Source organism: Lissotriton vulgaris, chromosome 8 (assembly GCF_964263255.1).
Source record: "Lissotriton vulgaris chromosome 8, aLisVul1.2, whole genome shotgun sequence".
Lineage (NCBI taxonomy): Eukaryota > Metazoa > Chordata > Amphibia > Caudata > Salamandridae > Lissotriton > Lissotriton vulgaris.
In genome coordinates, this window is record NC_141696.1 from 808,902,488 (window position 1) to 808,921,410 (window position 18,923).

Consider the following 18,923-nt stretch of genomic DNA (forward strand, 5'->3'; position numbering starts at 1 on the left):
ATGCATTAGATGTAATATGTAGCATAACACGTTATTTGTATAATATTTCCTAGGATCCTTTTTTCAAAGTTTTTCTGTAGATGAATATCCAGTGGAGAGAAGCAAGAGTTGATTCTGACCGATTCAGCGTTGCTATCAGGAAATCCACAAGTCTGTAGTACAAAATTTCTAGTGGATTTACACTGGATGTAGGGCATTGACACCTGCAGTCAGAGGGTGCCACTTTACTGGTTGAATCTACTGCTTAATTTAGAATTTCTTCAGGTATGATGCAAGCCTTCTCCGATCTCCATGAATGAGTTAAACAGTAGTCCGTTTCCTGGTGTGAGGAATAAATAATAGTTTATTAGACTAAAACACCAATATAAACCATTCCATAGAAAAAGAACATCAATCAACATTATATTTAATTCTAAGCACTTAAATATCAATAAAAAAACACAATACACATATTTCACAAAGTGCACATTTACCAGTGTTTAATAAGTCAAATATTTTCCCTAGAATCAAACCCTAATCTTGTAAGACAACATATCCCTCTTCCAGTATGTATTGAAAGGTACCAGGCTCATTATCAATTAGCACAACCATCTAATTCAGTGCATCATGTCTTCTCCAGTAGCATTCTTTAACAAGCATTATGAATGTCCATACACCAGGCTTGTAAACTGAAAATGACTCTTCAGTCACTGGTGCATTTAAGCACTCAGTACCTCATCACCCATGCACTATGTCACTTACCTTTGAACTCATGCATCCATTCTTCCACCCACTGATTCATTCATACATAAGATAAATTACAGAACAAATGTAGACAACAGGCCAAATACTACAACATAATCATGGTGGGAAAGTGCCTGCAATAAAAAAATGTGAAAAAATTAAATATATTAGTGGGTGTCCACCTTAGAATGTTATTGTGCATTGTGTCATAGCTGGGCCGATTCTAGATGGTTGATATGTTGCTTCCAGACATGGGGTCACCTTTGAGTAGTAAAACAATTGTACACCATTGACAATGCCATAGCAAGATATTCACCTGGTTTAGAAAAAGTGACTTCATGGGATACAGTGGATGCGCTGCTGATGAAATGAGTGTCAAAGAAGCGCTTGGTAGGATTATCGCAGGATCCAATGGGCACTCAAAAGCAAAAGCAAAAAGGGGACTTGTAAAAAGGAAAAGTTTACACACCCTGGCAATGAAGCATGCTCATTTTAAGGAAGTGTGCATCTGATAAGGCAAAATGCCATCACTCTCAGGACAATAGATCCAATGGTTAAAGTGGACTGACTCATATCCCCATGCTATATGTTTTCATGAGTAAAAATATAATGTGAATGACACTCAAACAGCCGATTGAAAAGGGCTGACCTTAACTGCCTCTATAAAAGTGATGTTCCTATGTATTTTCTATTATTTTGTTTAATTAGCTGTGACCCATATTGTAAAAGCACTTTAATACACTGAAATCCAAATACTAGACATACAATTACAAATGTGTATAACATTACAATTGGTTTGTCCAATATAGGGGTAAACAATCAGCAACTCCTTGTCTTCTGTGTTAATCTATGAGATCCCATATTTAGAAAGGTGGAGTATTATGTGATGATGGTGGTTAGGCTTCCCCATGCAATACTCTCACAGACCCCAAAGATGGTCCTTGGATTCACAATAATAAACCCTTTACTCAGTCCTGGTAGTGTGGCAAAGAGCAGCAAGGCTTCTTTAGAGGAACATGTGTTAAGCATTTCAGAGTACCAACACAGACGATAAGTGATTGACATGATTTGATAGAAATCCGACACCTGGGCAAAAATGATCTATGTTCTATGTTACACAGCCTGCCTCTCTGGAAATTTAACAATTCTGGTGTTAGAGGGACTTGGGGCTACCAGTACAAGATGAACAATGCTGCTGAGCTTGTATTTTTCTGTCTGTCGCAGGGCTTTGAGCTACTACTTCAGATCAGGTGAGGCATCGATAACCAACACAGGCTAGAGATGGACATTACACCCACCACCCTGATGAACAGAAGACCACCTTATTTAGAGATTTCCGCTGGCCTAGCAGTGATCTCTCTACCTTTAGCAGTGGTTCCTCTGAAGGTACCAATAATTTGGTGGACAGCACCCTCGATTTCACCGCCTCCTACCAAATTTTGTGTTTCAAAAATAAACTTTCACAGGGAGAATTTGTTCTTGAAAAAACAAATATCCAATGACCCCATACCCAGGGTGACTTTTCTTGGGTGTGGGATCATTATTTTTCTTTTTGTGTTCATGCTTCCAAGTTTTCCTTGTTGGTGATTGTCGGTAAAAAAGACATCACACAATCAGCTTTGAAGAGAGAGGGCTGTCTCATGCCATTACTCTGACGGCCAGCGCTCCGTAAAGCCATCACAGTAATCTTTCCATTGATGAAGCCAACTTGGAGACCCCTAACATACTGCCAACTTTAAATAGAGCAGGTGGACTGATGGTTTGCCTGACAGAGCGATCCGTCACAATGTGATGGAGTACCCTTACTGCCAAACTTTAAATCAGGCCTTAAGTTTTGGCCAAATTCTTTAGTCTGAAACATTTACTGTAGATTTTTCAAGTAGAGGTCTTTACCTCCTGTACTGTGAAACACGGTTTTATGACCTTTGACAGAGAGCTTTGTGGGGTTCCTTTAACTTGAAACGGTTAGTTATTTTTCATTCATCTGAATCATTTAGTTTTAGCCATGTTTCTTTAATTGATCTGTTTTACTGATGGTTATATCTTATAAAATTCATATTTCCCTTTTTTATTTACATATATTTATCTTGTTCTCCTCCACCTTTCTATAGAGAATCCTTGAGGTAGAGTCTTTGACTAGAAACTGTAGCTGTCCTGTGACTTTAAGAAGTTCCTGTTTAATCAGCTATGATCATTCTGAATTGAGTCTTAAAGCTGGGTGGGAGGCAGAAATAGGGCATCTGGAGGCTGTGGGCTGGGAGAGTGCCCTAATGCACCCATGTGAAGTAGCGAAACAAACTATTTTGAGGCTTAGTCAACTAAAAATACTACACCTGGTCTACTACAATTGGAGTAGGTTATTCAAGATCGTCAAGGCGCCTCCCCCGAATTGTTTGAGATCTGATATAGGTGGTTTCTTCTTTCACACACTCTGGGAGCGTCCACTTATTGTGCGCTATTTGCAGGCAGTAGTTGGGAAACTCGCAGTGATTCTGGGTGTGTAGGTCCCAGCTGCCTAGCAGTTTGTTATCCTGAGAATACTGGGGAACGTGGATAAGACAAAACAACAGATACTCATTTGCATGCTGGGCTTGCCTAGTGAAGAGAGATAAAAAGATGTGGGTGGTAACCAAAGATATGTGGGTAACGGGCATAGCTCGTTCTGTGGGGATTGAAAGGGGTGGTGTATGAAGCCAGCAGATACCCCAGGAAGTTTGGAAAAGTGTGGGGCAGCTGGATACCCTACTAAGGGCTGGATTGGGGAAAGGGAGTGACCTCAGTGTCTCGCCAGTCGGGCCTGATCCTCAACTGGATGGCATAGACTAGGAGGAGGAGACACAATGGCCCTCCCTCATCACGGTAGTGAGTGAGTCAATAGTCATAGCTGTATCAAGGACATTGATGGGCAATGGGTACGGGCCGCCAGTTGTGTGTTATTAAAAAGTAAAGCAATAAACAGAGTCTTTTAAATATTTATATATCATTCTAGATCTGACTATAGGTTCGGGCCTTATCTGGGAAGACATAATCACACGTTAAGGCTTCTGCAGATAACATTGTTATTACACCACATTTTATAGATGCTGCTGCCAGACTGGTTACAAGCTAACTTTCCAAAGCATTAAAAAAAATTCAGAAATATGCAGGTAACACTTAGATACTGTTTGTATAGCTCATCTTTTTGTAAGTCATATTTTATGTTTTTAAAAGTATTGGAGTACAATGTGCTAGAAGATGCTGGAACCCAGAGTAAGAGCATCATATCTGCTACTCACCTCCTTGTCTAACAGACATAAGTATAACAATTAGTGCATGGTCATTACTTGTGGGGCATTGAGTTCATGGTGCCATTGGCTCCTGGTAATCATGCGATGATTGGCTACATCACATATCTTTGGCCTTAGTGGTCCATGATACTGTTGCCTACAAGGATCTTCTGGGCGATTGGCTCCAGAAGTCCCCAGTGCCTCTTGCCAGTGCCGTCTTAACGCATGGGCACGCTGGGCAGTTTCCCGGGGGCCCGCAAGAATAGGGGCGCCATGCAGACTAGAATTTAACACTAATTTTCCATTAAAAGATTTTTATTCCTGTGAGTGGTTGTGTAGACAGGGCCCAGGGCACGTCTTTCCTCAGGGACCTATAATGCTGTTAAAATATCCCTGCCCCTTGTCCCAGCTTTGAAAGCCCTTGCCCCTGTTTGCTCCTGCTACCAGACCCTGTTGCCACTTTTAGGAATCCTTCTTAAAGGTGAGGATGTTTTAATACAACTCAAGTGCAGTGGTACACTCTCTTTCCCCTCGGGCCTCTATAAATTGCACATGTTATAGTTTTAAGAGGGGTGAATGGGGATGCGTGCGGTTGCACATTAATGGTCATGAGCACATTGCAGTAGGTGAGTTTGTGGCATCTCTTTTTTAACGTCTCATAAAAATTGGTGCACCATTCTCATGTATCATAATTTCAATACATAATTCCGTCATGCAGATACTCTCGGATTTTTGACAAATCTAGTAAATCAACTGCGTTATTTTTGTAGCCCGATTTTTTGGTTAACATTTTACTATTTATCGTTTAGGTCAGAAGTAAAAAAGACAAAAGTGAAAAAGAAGACTAACAACCCACATTTTGAAGAAGTGTTTTATTTCGAGGTGGGTATTACAAGTCTGGAGTTGGCTGGGCGCGGGCACTGCTGGCTGCGTCAGGAGCTGACTCCATTGGAGAATGTGCTCTGTAAGTGCTAAGCTACAGGGGTGAGACATAGGAATGCCCTGGCGAGCCGGCTGTAGATGGGACTTGAGTGATGAAAGAAGCCTGGCTTTATGCCACAGGTGGTGTCTGTGAGTGTTTGATCACTGAGGCCAGTCAGACTGAAAACTGGCGGGTGAGAAAAGCGTTTCCTAGGTTGTGGTTACATGGTGGCTGCATGACTGCGACGTGATTGAAGTCAACACAAATGCCCCCATTCTGACTTCAAAGGAATTACTGTATGGTAATTTTGCCCCCATGGTAAATCCGTTAATCCACCTTGAAGATTACCATACGGTGAAATTACTTCCAATTCTCACTTTCAAAGGTAATGTTGAGGAATCTGAATGATACCACAGATTTCCATACATTTTACCTCTTTCCCAACTACTTACCGCATCCATATTTTACTAGGTATTACCAGGCAAAAGGTGGTATTATAAAAAATGTTAACTCTGTTTCTTAAAGTTAAATAGTTCTTTATTCACAACTGTAGTGACAGCCTCAATGCTCCATCAGCTGTTCAATCAGTGTCTCTAACACAGAGTCTCAACTGACATCCAAACTGTCAATGGAATGTTGGTAAGTACCAAGTCACAGGTAGAGCAGGGTAGTAAAGGAATGAAGGAATAGGTATAATATGGGGATGCTAACAATGGTACAGCCCCAACAGCGTAATTTATAGCGGTGGCACTGCTGTTAGCCAAAAGGAGCGTAGCCATTCATTGTGGGAATCACTCAAAGCCCTTACATAGACAATCGCTGATTGACATGGTATATTGCAGGGATACCCTGGGGACTTATGCAGAAGAGTTGCATCGCAATCAAAAGATATATGGGGCCACTAACGACTTACCTGCTAGAGAGTCCAAATGCCATAGCAACTGCTCAGGTGGACTGAAAATGCAGTATGGTGATGATATCTGTTTATTGAGTCTGTAACTACTGGCAACAATGTGAAATGTGTGTACAATATGTAACAGAAATGTAAAACCTTATGGCATGACCTTTATTGTTCTGTTGTTCAAAAGCACCAACAAAATTCATTAAAAAGAAGAAAGGAATAGGTAATATAAGGAAGAGGAGGGAATGTTTAACAATATATTGAATGCTGGATTATGAACTACAATAGGTGCATGTGGAAAATCACGGTAGCAATCAGGCACAACAGTTTTGTGCCGATCCCAGTATTTTTGACCCGCTTCTAAAGTTCTAATCAGGACCAAAGTGTAAAATGAAGGCCATATACTACCTCTGTCTGTGATTCGTGTTCTGTTTTGCACGTGGGGGTTCTCTTGTGATGCACTTGAGAATCTTCTGGGCTCCAGTACACACTTTGCGATGTTATCATTTTGTTGATCCCACTCACCCAACAAATAAAGGCCAGGCTTGCCTCCCAAGGCGTAGGTTGTATTTTGTGATTTGAAGGTTTGCAGTGAACTCGCGTGGACTGCCATCTTGAAGAATTATCTTCCATTTCTCATCATTTCAGGGGATGGAGGTATTTCACGGCGTCACACAGGGCCTGTTCCTTATAAGATTGAAAAGCAACTCTAGAATGTAATGGTTCACAACTGTAGTAGTCGCTTGTAGCATAGGGATGTTGAGAACATTCGTAGAGACCTGCCCATGCGTTAAACTGGTGCATGGCTGAACTAGTGGCATGGTCAGTGGGCAGTACTCCGGGCCATAACCCTCTTCCCAGAAATTCTTTCTTCATTCCACCATTTCCGTTACTTAAAATCACTGTCCTTTGTAGCTGGGCTGTAAACCTGTTTTTCCCTCTACTCATATTCTTGCTTGTTCAGTAGGTGGCAACTTGTATGTCAGTTGTTCCATTCAACTGTAAATGTAAAAGAAAATATAAACTGTTCCAGTGAGAAGTCCTAGTTCCAAGTTGTCTTTCACTTTCCAGTGTTGAACATCCAGTTGAAATGTATTTACCTCTTCGCATCCATGCATCTTGGCATGCAAAATACTTGTGTATGTAGGTGCTTTCTTCAGCGTGTATGTATACTTTTTTGCACTGTGAGTGTTTTTATTTCATAATGCACTTGGTTTAGTGCCTAGTGGGAATTACTGTATTCAATACTTTTACTATACTTAAAAAAATGCTTTTATTCTTTAAATATGCCACTGGTGCCTCATCTGGAGATAGATAAACAAGGAGTTGTATTTTTTTTCGCTCTCATTAAGGGTGGTTCTCTGTGACCTTTTTTTGACTATTGATAGATATCTGAGCAGTGCCCCAATCTATTTCCTGTCTAGTTCGGTTGAGAAAGGAAACAGTTGCTGAAAGACACACGCTTCTCCGCCCTGGGTGAAGGAGCCCGTCCCTCAGTGACCCCACCCAACGAGGTGGAGCTGCACTTTGGTCAGAGTGCTTTCAGGCACATCGTTTCCCATGTCACCTGTGCAGTTTGTGGTCGCAATTTGGGTGGGGTGCGCCCTCGCTCTGTGTTATTGAAAGAAACTGGAAACCTCAAAGTTTTCAGTTTTGCCACAACCGACATATACGTTTATTTCAATCGCACTTCCACACACACACACAAACACCCACAGGTTTTCTGTTGTTTCTGCTGTTCACATACCGAGTGATATTGTCGACGGACAGGGCGCATCCTAGTGAGGCTTTTACAATGGTGCACTTGGTTTACTTTATCAGCATTTGAATAACTCTTTCTACCATTATTACGGAAACGCAGCACTTAATCTGAGTATACATTCGTATGGTTCTCGGATTTTCATCGATCGGTTGTGTATGGTGGTTTAACTGTGTGTTGTTGTTAGAGATTTGTCAAATGTCTAGTTTATTAGTTACTCTTGTTGGTTAATGTGAAAATAAAGGTCTTTGTAGTGCATTGGTGTGTCGAAGGATGGAATTGTTTATGGTTAGGGTTGAGCGAGGTGATCTGTTATCCTTTGTTGGCTAGGCTGAACTACCAGTGTAAGACCATTCTATTATTGTTTTCCTTCTAGAGAGCACACTGCTAACATCACAGTGATCCTGGCCCTGAAACTAAAAGCCTGCTCCCGAAAAAAGAGGACAGATCTAGAGATCAAGTCTTAAAAGGTGTAAAGCCAGGTTTTAAGAGCTTTCCGCAGTGGCGGACGGTGGCCCTAAACACTGGAGGGGTGTCGAAGGGGCCAAGAGACAAACCCAGTGGGGTTGGGGGCAAAAAGATAGTTTAAAAAAAATGTAAACATACTTACCCGTGTTTCGCTCTCCTTACTTCTTTCTTTTGGTGTCAGCGCGACAGCAGGCACCTCACGGAGCCTCAGGCAACATCTTTTGCAAATCCTGTCACTGCTCTCATGCTGCAGATGAGTAGCAAGCGAGAAGCGCCAGGATTGGCTGGAGCAGGCTGCCTCGATGCTTCAGCAGGCACAGGAGGCCTCTATGCCCGCTGTCCACCTAGCTGTCTGAGACATGAGACAGATAGTTGGAGAGGTTTGTACTGGGCATATCTGACTGGTCCTTGCAAGATGGCCGGCCAAAGTACTTGCGCTGTGTAAACTGGTGGAGTGAGCACCACTTCCCTGCTGCCAGTCAGCAGCAATGACCCACTCCCAAACACTGCTCGGGCTGGGAGCAGTGAAAAATAAAACGGTAACTTATTTTAATACCGTTTTATTTTCCCCCGCTCTAATGGAAGGCCGCAACTGCTCCTGAGGGCCATTAAGTTTTCCATAGAGCACAGTGTGCGAAGAAGAGAGTTTCATAGTCTGGCAACTTGAACTGAGAAAGTATGTCCGCCGACATGTGTACTTTTACATTTAGGAACAGTGAGAAGGTTGGCACTGGCAGACGGCAACAGGTGGTTAATATGTGTGTGAATTTTCTCTTGAGAAAGGGCTCCTCGGCCTGATGTATAGCTTTGTGCTCTATTTTTTTATTTATAAAGTTATATAGCGCAAACTTGATCCCAAAGAATATCAGAGCGCTTTACAATTTGAGGCAAAGGAAACAAATCAGAACATTAGTCTAACATTGGGAATCTAATGGGTGTACATGATTTGTTCCCAATGCCCTCCCCCTTACACCCTCCCAAAAGCCCACCCTGCTGGCATCAATTAGGCCCTCTGTCACACCACTGGCCATACCTTTTGTTGCCTACGAAAATGTTTGCAAGTACCCATGGTGTAAAATATTAAAGTGAGATGGCTATTAAGACCCGACATATATGTGAATATCTCCTTCGGTCTGTTGGCGTACTAATGCGTGAAAGGAAAATGCCAAAGAAATATAACAATGAATCCTATCTAAGAGATGTGGCCTGTATAATTAAGGGCATGGCTTAAATACATTTAAGCTAAAATCCTGTGCTACACACCCTATGCCATCTGATTAGTATTGGAGCTTCTGAGTGTGAGATTTCTGCATCCAGGAACATTACACAATAACGTAGACCACTTTAGACAGAGACGTGCTATATGCAGATTAGACTGAACCAGCCGCGGACCGTGCTTGTAAGAGCAGTGGGGCCAGGTTGTGGGGGGATTTGACAGACAGCCACAAGAGAAAATGAAAAAAAATAATATATTTTCCTTCGTCGTCGTCTGTTGAAATCCCCCCTACTCGGCCCCACCGCTCTTACCTGCACGGGCCGCGGCCGCTTCTGCCAGGAAAACAAGCAATGAGTCAAACCGATCTGGGGTTGCAGGCGTTCTCGTCTTGAGGAGACCTGTTCTAGCAGTTCAGGCTGGACTCTTCCCAGTGGAGCAGGATGAGAACTGATTTGCATTTGGCAGTTCTCTTTCTAGAGTGGCATGGAGGGTGAAAAACAAAGGTCTGGAATGTGACCCAGAGCAATCGCCGATGGCTGAGAGAATAATGTAAGGAGTGTCCATCACTTTGTTGTTTGTTGCACTTGTCCTGATGAGAGCATAACCCTCACATTTTAAAATATCATAGTTATTGGATGCAGATCACTTTCTAGAAAGTAGAGCTAGACCGCTAAATCAATACAGTGTGATGTGTGATACACTTGAGCTGATTTTAGAGAAGTGCTTCTAAGTTGTATGTTGGTGTGGTGAAAAAGGAGTGCTTTTGAGGTGTCAACTACATTGCTTTGGTGCTATGTTACACACATGTTTTGGTGTCTGGGTATTTGCCTAATATATCTTGTTTGAGAATGGTAAATTATTTGTGATTGGAAATGTGTTTGTTGTAAAAATTGATGTTAGCAAATTATGGTACCTCTGAGGTGCATTAGATGTATGTTGTACGGTCTTTCTGTTACGGACTGAATGTGTGTTTGTATTGTGTCTTCTATTTGGATGATGTCTGAAGCATAGTGATAAATTACCAAGTCACAAATTTTAGGACTCCGGTTGGCTGATCTGGAAGATAGAAGCAGAAGGGGTAAGGTGAAGCTCGAGGGAGAAAGAAAGAGTCAGAGAGAAATGGAATCTGTTCCTGTATTTGCCTAAGTGTCTGAAGATGGAATCTCAGCCGTCAGGGGATACAAATCAAAGTTAGTTATTTAGAGGGAATCTAGGTCCAGACGAATCCCAGGGAAGAAGAAGGGTGGCACCTCTCCCCCCTTTGGTGCCATCCAGCTCTTTCTGACGTTACATCTGTAGCTAAACGATACCCTCCCTTAAGTTCCTTGGGTGGTTTGACTTCCAGGAGGCCAAAAGTGTAAGGGTTTGGGGTGTTTGGGGGAGGGTTGGTACTGTGGATCCTGAAGATCATAGCCAAGCAATCGGTTATCTTAAAGCAGCCTAGGATAAGTCACAAGATTGTAGGACCTCACCCTAGCTTGCTCAGATCACTGCGCTAATGGCGCCCCTTTGGTCTTGCCTTTGCAAATGCATGGCTCTTATATTTTATAAAAACCTAGTGGTTGGATGAAGAATCACATTAATTATACATTATTATGGCTGGCTCTTTCTTTACTGGGTATGTGGGACTTACACCTTTTAATCACATATTCTGTGCTCTCTTCAGATCAAGGGTTTAACCCAACATTGCCTTTCTCCTGCAGGTTACGAAGCCCTGCAGCTACAGCAAAAAGTCCCATTTTGAGATTGAAGAAGACGAAGTTGACAAGATGGAAATTAGGTAATAATAATAATAGTATTCACATGTTTACATTTATGGCTTGTTACACCAAGCTGCTATTTAATATCACTGTGAGTAACAGTTGTTCCTGTTGTAAGGCTTGGTGTTACTTGTGATTACCACAGCCGACTCAAGTCTCCGGAGTTTGAGTCTCAATGTCCCTAGCAACATACTGAAGGTTACGCATAGACAAAAAGAGCACGTAGGGTTTATTTCCTGGTTGGTGATCCACCTTAACCAAGGATGTTATATTGTGTATTGCCATCTTGCCAGCTCTACAGAAAAGAGAAACCAAATGCATCAACTTCCACACAATCTCACTAAAAAGGAATGTAGGATTTAGTTGCTTATTTTTGACGGAAACATTATCCACTCATGGCAAAATATCGGGTTGTCTGTCTTGTGCCACCACCCATCGTCCTCAAAATCTTATCAAAACACCTTTTTATTGCAGTGTAAGCGATAAATGATAGCATTAACAGAATGTGTATGAACACCAAGATGAGTCAGGGACCTAAAAACAAGCATACATAGCATTCAGTATAGTTGTCATCCGATCTCCAAGGAATATATAAATTTCCCTAACACACATAACTGTTCATAGTGGGTAAGCCTATCAAACAATAGATGGTCTGGAACTAGGTTAGAGGTAGAAGCAATACGCCAATCAAAGGCAGTATAAGAAAAACATAAATCGGCAATAGAATTCTGGGGTAGGATTATCAAGGCTGTGGGGTGTGAGTTTCTCGATCACAGGGCGAGGCAGTGTGGTGGAGTTACAGTCTGTGGATGTAAAGCAATGTGTGGGGGGGCAGGGTAGGGTTGTCTACATGGAACTACAGAGACCAGGTAGGTGTAGGTCTAGTCTTCACTGGAGGACTCATCCTCTGATTGAGGAAGTAGATGCCCTGTGTCATCCATTTGAGGGCAGTATAGAAGTATTAGATCCCATGCCAGTGCAGACTGGTCTGCACAATCCTTTCTGTCCCTCGGTCCTCAATAATACTCTCTCAGATGTTTAGAGAGCTCTTTGTGCCACACTAAGAGTGTGGGACCCTTGGGTGATTATCCATACAGGATTATCTGGACCTGAGCAAGGTCTATTAACCTTGCAGAGATCTTATTGATTTTAGATTTGAGGAAGAGGCCCAGCAGGCAAGCCATCAGGGAGAGCGCTATGCTGCCCCCTGTTGGAATGTTAAGAGATCGTACCACTGTGTCCCAATAATGTGCCAGAGTTGTACAGGACAGAACCATATGATCGAATTCTGCTCCAACCTCTGATCATCGTGGACATGTGACCTGTGATCCAGGTGTCATAAAGTAATTAAGCTTCGACATAAAGTATGCCATGTGGAGGAACTAGACCTGAAATAAACATAGTCAGGCATGACATGATGTACAGTGAGTATATTATAAAACTTGTTGCCAGTCCTCATCTGAGAGGTTTTGGGCAGTATCATCATCTGTTTCGTAGGCCAGGCAGTGTATTTGATGTGTGTGTCAGTAAAACTTTGTAAAGAAGGGTGATCACATGGGATTGCCCAGTGATGGTACAAATCCGAATGAGCCCTCTATGTATTGGTGGCTCCTGTCCACCCTCCCACCCAAATCCTACGCATAAATGCCACTAGAGCTCTATTTTCTACTGGGCATATAGATCGGGTTCAGAAAAATATCAATGAACATTATTTTTATTTTCTTTGTCGATATATTTGCAAGAAATATTTTCCATTTGGAGACATCCTCTAAAAACGGGGCACTTTTTTTAACGTATTTTGTTCACTTGGTGTAACTTGGGTATGCAGACAAATGTGGGGATTGCATTGTAAATGCTTGCGAGTTTCCACAATGTTATAGCGCTGTTTACCTGCAATGTAATTTGTACTTGTAAAGCGCACTAATACCCCAACTGGGGTGTCCTGGCGCTGTAACGCATACCGTTGTGGAACCCTTCCTGGCTTTTTCCTGTGAAATGTCCACTCCTGGGCACCCCAAGGTGAAGCCAGGCATCCCAGCGCTGTTAGGGCCGTTGTAGAGATTAAGCAAGCTATTGCCCAGAGTTGCAGAGTGGGACCCATGATTAGAATAGGCACGGAGGAGAGAATTATCAGGTCCGAGAAAATTGAGCCCAAGACTCGCCGAGGCGGGAATTGAACCCTGGACCCGGGCCCGACCTCTGCATCAGGGCTGCCGCTCTAACCATTGAGCCACACTTCTCCATTATGATGTACCATACTTTTGGAAAATAGCTTTGTGAATCTGCCCAGTGTGTGTTTAGCGCTCTTCTTCTAAAAATACACAGAAATGGTAATAAAATGTAAACCGGTATGAAACCTCTTAGAATCAGAGTGACCAAATGAATATATAGTGAGGGCATTGCCCTGTCTACAAAGGAGATCTGTTGTATATCCAGGGCCGGCTTTAATACTGGTGGCGCCCTGTGCGACAATGTTTGTTAGTGCCCCCACCCTCCATGACCACCGCTGCCACGGATTCCCTCACTAGCATCCTTTTACAGGGCCCTTCAAGTTTCCATAACCAATGTCTCTCAAATTCCTTTAGCTTTATAGCACCGCTCATACCAGTGTAAGGTGTCGGAGCACTTTACACCACACACACATCGCACAGAGACAATCATGGGTGTGTAAATCAGTATATAGGAAATGTTACACCAGACAGAACTACAATGTGTAGTGTAGGAGTGACATGTCCACGATACTGGTAGGCAATATAGTTTGAGTCCTTATTCTGGAAAAGCCCAATTAAGGATATTAAACATAACACCACAGTCAGGTGTTTTTTCTTCAACAATAAGAATTGTTTTCTACCAAAATTAACCCTTTTGGTGAGATTAGGATAGTGAAAGACTGGGGAAAAACATATAGCTCTAACACATGCAGATTGCATGCAGCTCTTTGATGACCGTTAATAAATAGCTCAATGTTCTATATAAGGATTTGGACATATAAACTGTAGTAAAAAAGGATCTCTCTTGTAGAAGCAGTAACTCACTGACCTATTTGCATCATGTGCACTGTGAGATCTGCAAAGGTACACGTTCTTAGCGGTAGGCATTTTAACCCTCTGTGCTACCCGAAAATGAGTCAAAACGTCCACTAAACAAACCTCCGGTCTCTTTCAAGGAAGATGATTAATCACCGGAGTTATCTTGAGATTTTAATTGATGCCAGGAACGCGGCAGCAGGTGTTTTAAAAATGATGGTATACTCGCAAAAAAGTAAGCCCCACCCCAAGTCAGCGTCCGGTGCGGTGGCACCGATCGCACTGCCTTAGAGCCAGCCCGGTGTATATCTCTATAAAAGCTAAATAATTTCAAGCTACAGTTATCGTGCAACCATGACATTGCTTACCAGCACATTAAAAGGTAAATACATAATTGCTTTTACTCCTTCTGTACATACCTCACAAGATAATTGCAGCTTGAGTTGAGAACAGCAATTACATACTTACCTTCTGATGTAGTGATTAGGTCAATGTAGGGTTTTGATATTATTCGTAGGCACCACTTGTAATAGTGTTTCACCCACTTGTTTGGAGTCACCTCTCATTGTTTTAATGGTAATGAGTGACAGTGAGAGATTTCAAAGACCCTATGAGCTCATTTGAGGGGAGACAATGCACTTCACATCCCCAGCGTGACGCGGCTAGTAACATATGGGAAGGTTACCTGTATATGGACACAGACCCGTGAGGGTCATCGCCAATTAATAGACTGAGTGACAGGGCTCAACAACCTTCAACCTATATGCTATGATGTCACAGTATTAAGCCCCCGTGTGGAATCACTTGTATGCCAAATCCATCGGCAATGAAAGATGTGATGTATGTAATAATATAAAATGCCAATAAACATGTTTTACAAAAAAAATTAGTTACAGTGAGAGACAGTTATGTGCTCGGTACAAAACAAGTGGCCTGAAGAAATACACGACAAAATTGAGCAACCTGGGATGAGGGATGTTTTTGAGGTGACTAGATAATGCTAGGAGAAATTTTCTACTCAACGCTAGTTTGAAAAATGTACATGAGGCACAAAAACGAAAACTAGCAGACTTTTTCCGTTCTACAGAGATCAGTATTAGTGTCAGCTACCTAAGATTTTATACATGCACCATGATGGTGAGCAGATTCATTTGCTGTGCACATTTCATACTTCTGCAACATCATTAAAAGTTAATTGCCCGTAACAAGTTTTCAAAGGCAAAAAATAAATAATTTTGTTTTTACCCCGACTGAATCCTTTTTCTCTACCTGGCACGACTGCGACTCATCATGACACTTTATAATAGTGTACAATGGACAAATACCTAGTATATGGTGCCCAAATAGCTCATATCTGATCTGCAGATCATTTATAGCGCACACTGCAACACAACAAATCAAATCAGATAATTGATAATGGTTTACTTTTGTTTTACAGGGTTGACCTCTGGAATGCCAGTAATTTGAAATTTGGAGACGAGTTTCTGGGAGAACGTAGGATTCCATTAAAAGTTCTTAGGCAAGCCACCAGTTATGAAGCATGGTAAAATATTTGTATTTTACATTTATAATGTGTTGCCATCTTTTTGAATGCTAATCCTAGTTTAAGACCAGCCAACTGAAATAAAAAAATGCACCGTGTGAGAAGGTAGTGGGGCCTTGGAAGGGACAGTGGCCTCGTACCGGGAAGTAGGTAAGAGATCAGCTTTGCCCCCACCTCACCTCCAAACACCCTCCTCCCCCCAAACAAAATCTCACTTAGGTTGCTGCCTATATCCGGGGTGTTTTTACACCTCTTAATGGACATCGGCAGTTCAAAGCCTCCTAAAACATGCTGAAAATTCACTGTGTCACGTGGTGATGCGGTGTGAGTTGGCAGGTGTGTAGTTTCAGATTGTCTTTACTTCTTGTTTCCTCTTACCTTACCATAAAGCAAAGAAAACTCAATGCTTGAACTAAGATGAACTATAGCTAGAATGTATTTTTAACTCTCTATACTTTTTGGGTGCTACTACCGACTAAGAGCCTCCACTTTGTTTTCATAAACTGCCCGTTTCATCAAAACCTTATGTTGTGCTTTCATCGGGGGAGTTCCTAGTAATCACCAAGGCCTTTAGAAGGTGTTTTACACTTTTTAAGCTAGAAGTCAAGTAAAATAATGGTGCCATACACCTATGCAAGGTGTAACAGGAAAAAACATTGTTTATTTTGGTCTTCATTCACCAGCAGATGGTTCTTACATGCCAATGGGGTCCTAAACCAAGAAAGACTGCTGATTTATTCGGCTTAAGAAAACTTCTTGAGCCAAACTATTTCAATCATCGGTCAGGGTTGGGTTTGCTTGCTATGATAAAAAAGGCAAAATCTTTAATTTTTGCAGTACTGCAGGAACCTAGATCTAGCCTACACACTTTATCCAATGATTTAGGCAATTTTTTCCAGTGGGGGGACTGGCCTATATCCACCTAATGCATATCTCCCTCCTCACCATAAGTATCATGAAGAAAATAAGTTTTACCTTAGAAAATGGGATAGGTGCAACAAGCTGGATGTCAGTTCCAATGAAATATGAAAAAAGGCTTACCTTAATTATCAAGCCAAAGAACTCTGATAATATACCACTTACGTCTTCGCAATAATTAACAAATGCGGGTGAGGTCATAAGCATATGAAGATCTTCGGTGCTAATCTCCCCGCATTTTTTACAGCTTGGTGCTGGCCCTTGACAAATTTTACCATCTTACTCGGTGTCAGGTCAATTCTGTGAAACATATAAAAATGATTCTTTAAGGTAGCAGAGCTGATAGTGGTATTTAGAAGATTTAAAGATACTTACCATAAATTCAGCTGCTCTGGCAAGTGTTCTTCCCAGGTTTGTAGAGGAGCCTTCAACTTCTTGTCATTTGCTTTAATTAGCTTCCAGTACTGAATAGACACCTCCTTCTTTAGCAGGAATGGGTCCTGTATTCTCTCTTCATATTCCCACCTTTCAACTGCAAGTCCCCTTTGTGCAGACCACCAAGAATTTAATTGGAGTTATTTGAGCATCTTGTCGCCTGACCTAACGCCTCTCATGACTTTAATTGCGGCTGATATTGCAATTGCTGCCAATGTGCTTGGCCTGTCTCTCTTAACTGGAAGCTGAGTTTATCCTCCAAGAAGCCTGTCGTGCAGAGGAAGCCCCAAATGGTGACAAATGTTGCTTAATAACCAATCAATAGGATCTTCCTGAGGTTATGCCAGACATCTAAATCTGTACCAGTAGGAGTAGTAGCCTACTCTAGTCTCCCTTGAGGCACAGGGTTAGTGCCAGTCCTCCTAACTAGAATTAGCACATTGCAATTTACTGGATCTCTCAAGATAGATAGGGTCATTTTTTTTATTTTTCTTAGTTACTGATGCAAGAGGAGCTTACCTATCGATGGTTGTGTCCTGCGAGAGGAAACACGGATTTTGGGTAGCACGCCTTTTTCTAGCACCCTCCGCTTTATTTTGACCCAGGGTTTATACATTATTGGAAGGCCTTCCAGGTTTAAAATTCGGACCTTTGGATACAGTGGTCTGGGCTTCTGTATATGAAATCTTCTTGTTGATTATTCCCATAGTACTAATCCAGTATTGGATTGCCGTATTTGTGTGAGAGTAACTGTTGTTGGATATTGGCTGCTAGGCTGCTTGGCGGATTTGGCTTTTGCCATAGCTGCTTAAGTAAAGTCACAACAACTGAATAATAAGAAGCAATAAAATATGCCCCAGCTTGACATCAAAGATAGCCACTAGAAATTGCTAGGTTTGACTAAACAAGCAATAACAAGGCCGTAACAAAGTAGGACAGTCACCTACAGTTTAGCACAGCAGTGGTATGCAGCTGGAAGACAACCAAAAGAGGGGATGCTCAGCCTAACATCCTCTGGGCTTTGACAGAATTAGACGGGCCTGTCCTTGGCCTCGGCTTGGTCCGGGCACAACTTGCACGCATCCCGTGCAGCTGTAATGCATATGGCGCTTTATAGCGATACAGTACTTGCGCTTCTTCTCCCGTGTCGCAATGGCCTCTGGCACCTTCCCTGGTGCTTGGTATGCTGGGGCTCAGAGTCCTCCCATGGTGAAACAGTGTCCAGAGGGAATGTTTATGGTGCTTTGTAGTGCTGCAGTGGCTCAAGCTCGTCCTCCCCTGCCTCAATGGCCGCTGGCACATTACCTGGCACATTGTACGCTGGGCCTTAGATTCCCCTGATCGTGTTAATTGTGTTGTGCACAGTGGAAAGGCATATGGTGCTTTGTAGCACCACAGGGGCTCTTGCTCCTCATGCCCCATCCCAAGGACTAGCGCCTTCCCTGGTGCTGGGTATGCTTGAGCTTAGAGTTTCCTGATGGTGAAAACAGTGTCCAGCAGAGCCCAAAAGCTTATGGTGCTTTGTAGCACTGCAGAGACCCGCGTGTCTTCTCCCCCATTGCAAGGGCCCCTGCCACCGTCCCTGGCACCTGGTATGCTGGGGCTTAGAGTTCCTCAATGGTGAAATGGTTTTCAGCCTTTTAAGTGTACACAAATTCGTTCTTTGTGATGATTTCTAGAAGACCACTGTGTCCTTCATTGTGGCCTTCATCACGGAATAGGATTGTCTGTCCACAACAGATGTAAGGAGTAGCCTATTTCTACACCGCCTGTCAGAACCAGCGGTCTGCGGGTGGAGAGGAGAAAGAGAATAGGATTCTTTTTAGTGTGAAACATCTGCCAAGTTGTTGTGAAAAGTTCTGTTTGTCATCCCCAGTGCATATGTACAACCAGCTGTTTCAGGTGCATGTCAACTTGTACAAGAGATTAGCACCTCTACTCCTCTGCAATCACTGTACAGCTCGTTCCTGGGGCTGGAGACAAAGC

The 18,923-nt window shown here is 42.5% G+C and overlaps 1 protein-coding gene across 2 annotated transcripts in view; it reads left to right on the forward strand.

Annotated features, from left to right (window-relative positions):
- RASA3 (RAS p21 protein activator 3) overlaps positions 1 to 18,923 on the forward strand; it is an 897,341-nt gene that overhangs the window by 522,146 nt on the left and 356,272 nt on the right. For both annotated transcript variants that reach the window (XM_086934683.1, XM_086934684.1), the window contains exons 7-9: positions 4,799 to 4,871; positions 10,959 to 11,035; positions 15,480 to 15,584. In XM_086934683.1, the coding sequence (XP_086790809.1) occupies positions 4,799 to 4,871; positions 10,959 to 11,035; positions 15,480 to 15,584 (255 nt within the window). The remainder of the gene's footprint in view (positions 1 to 4,798; positions 4,872 to 10,958; positions 11,036 to 15,479; positions 15,585 to 18,923) is intronic.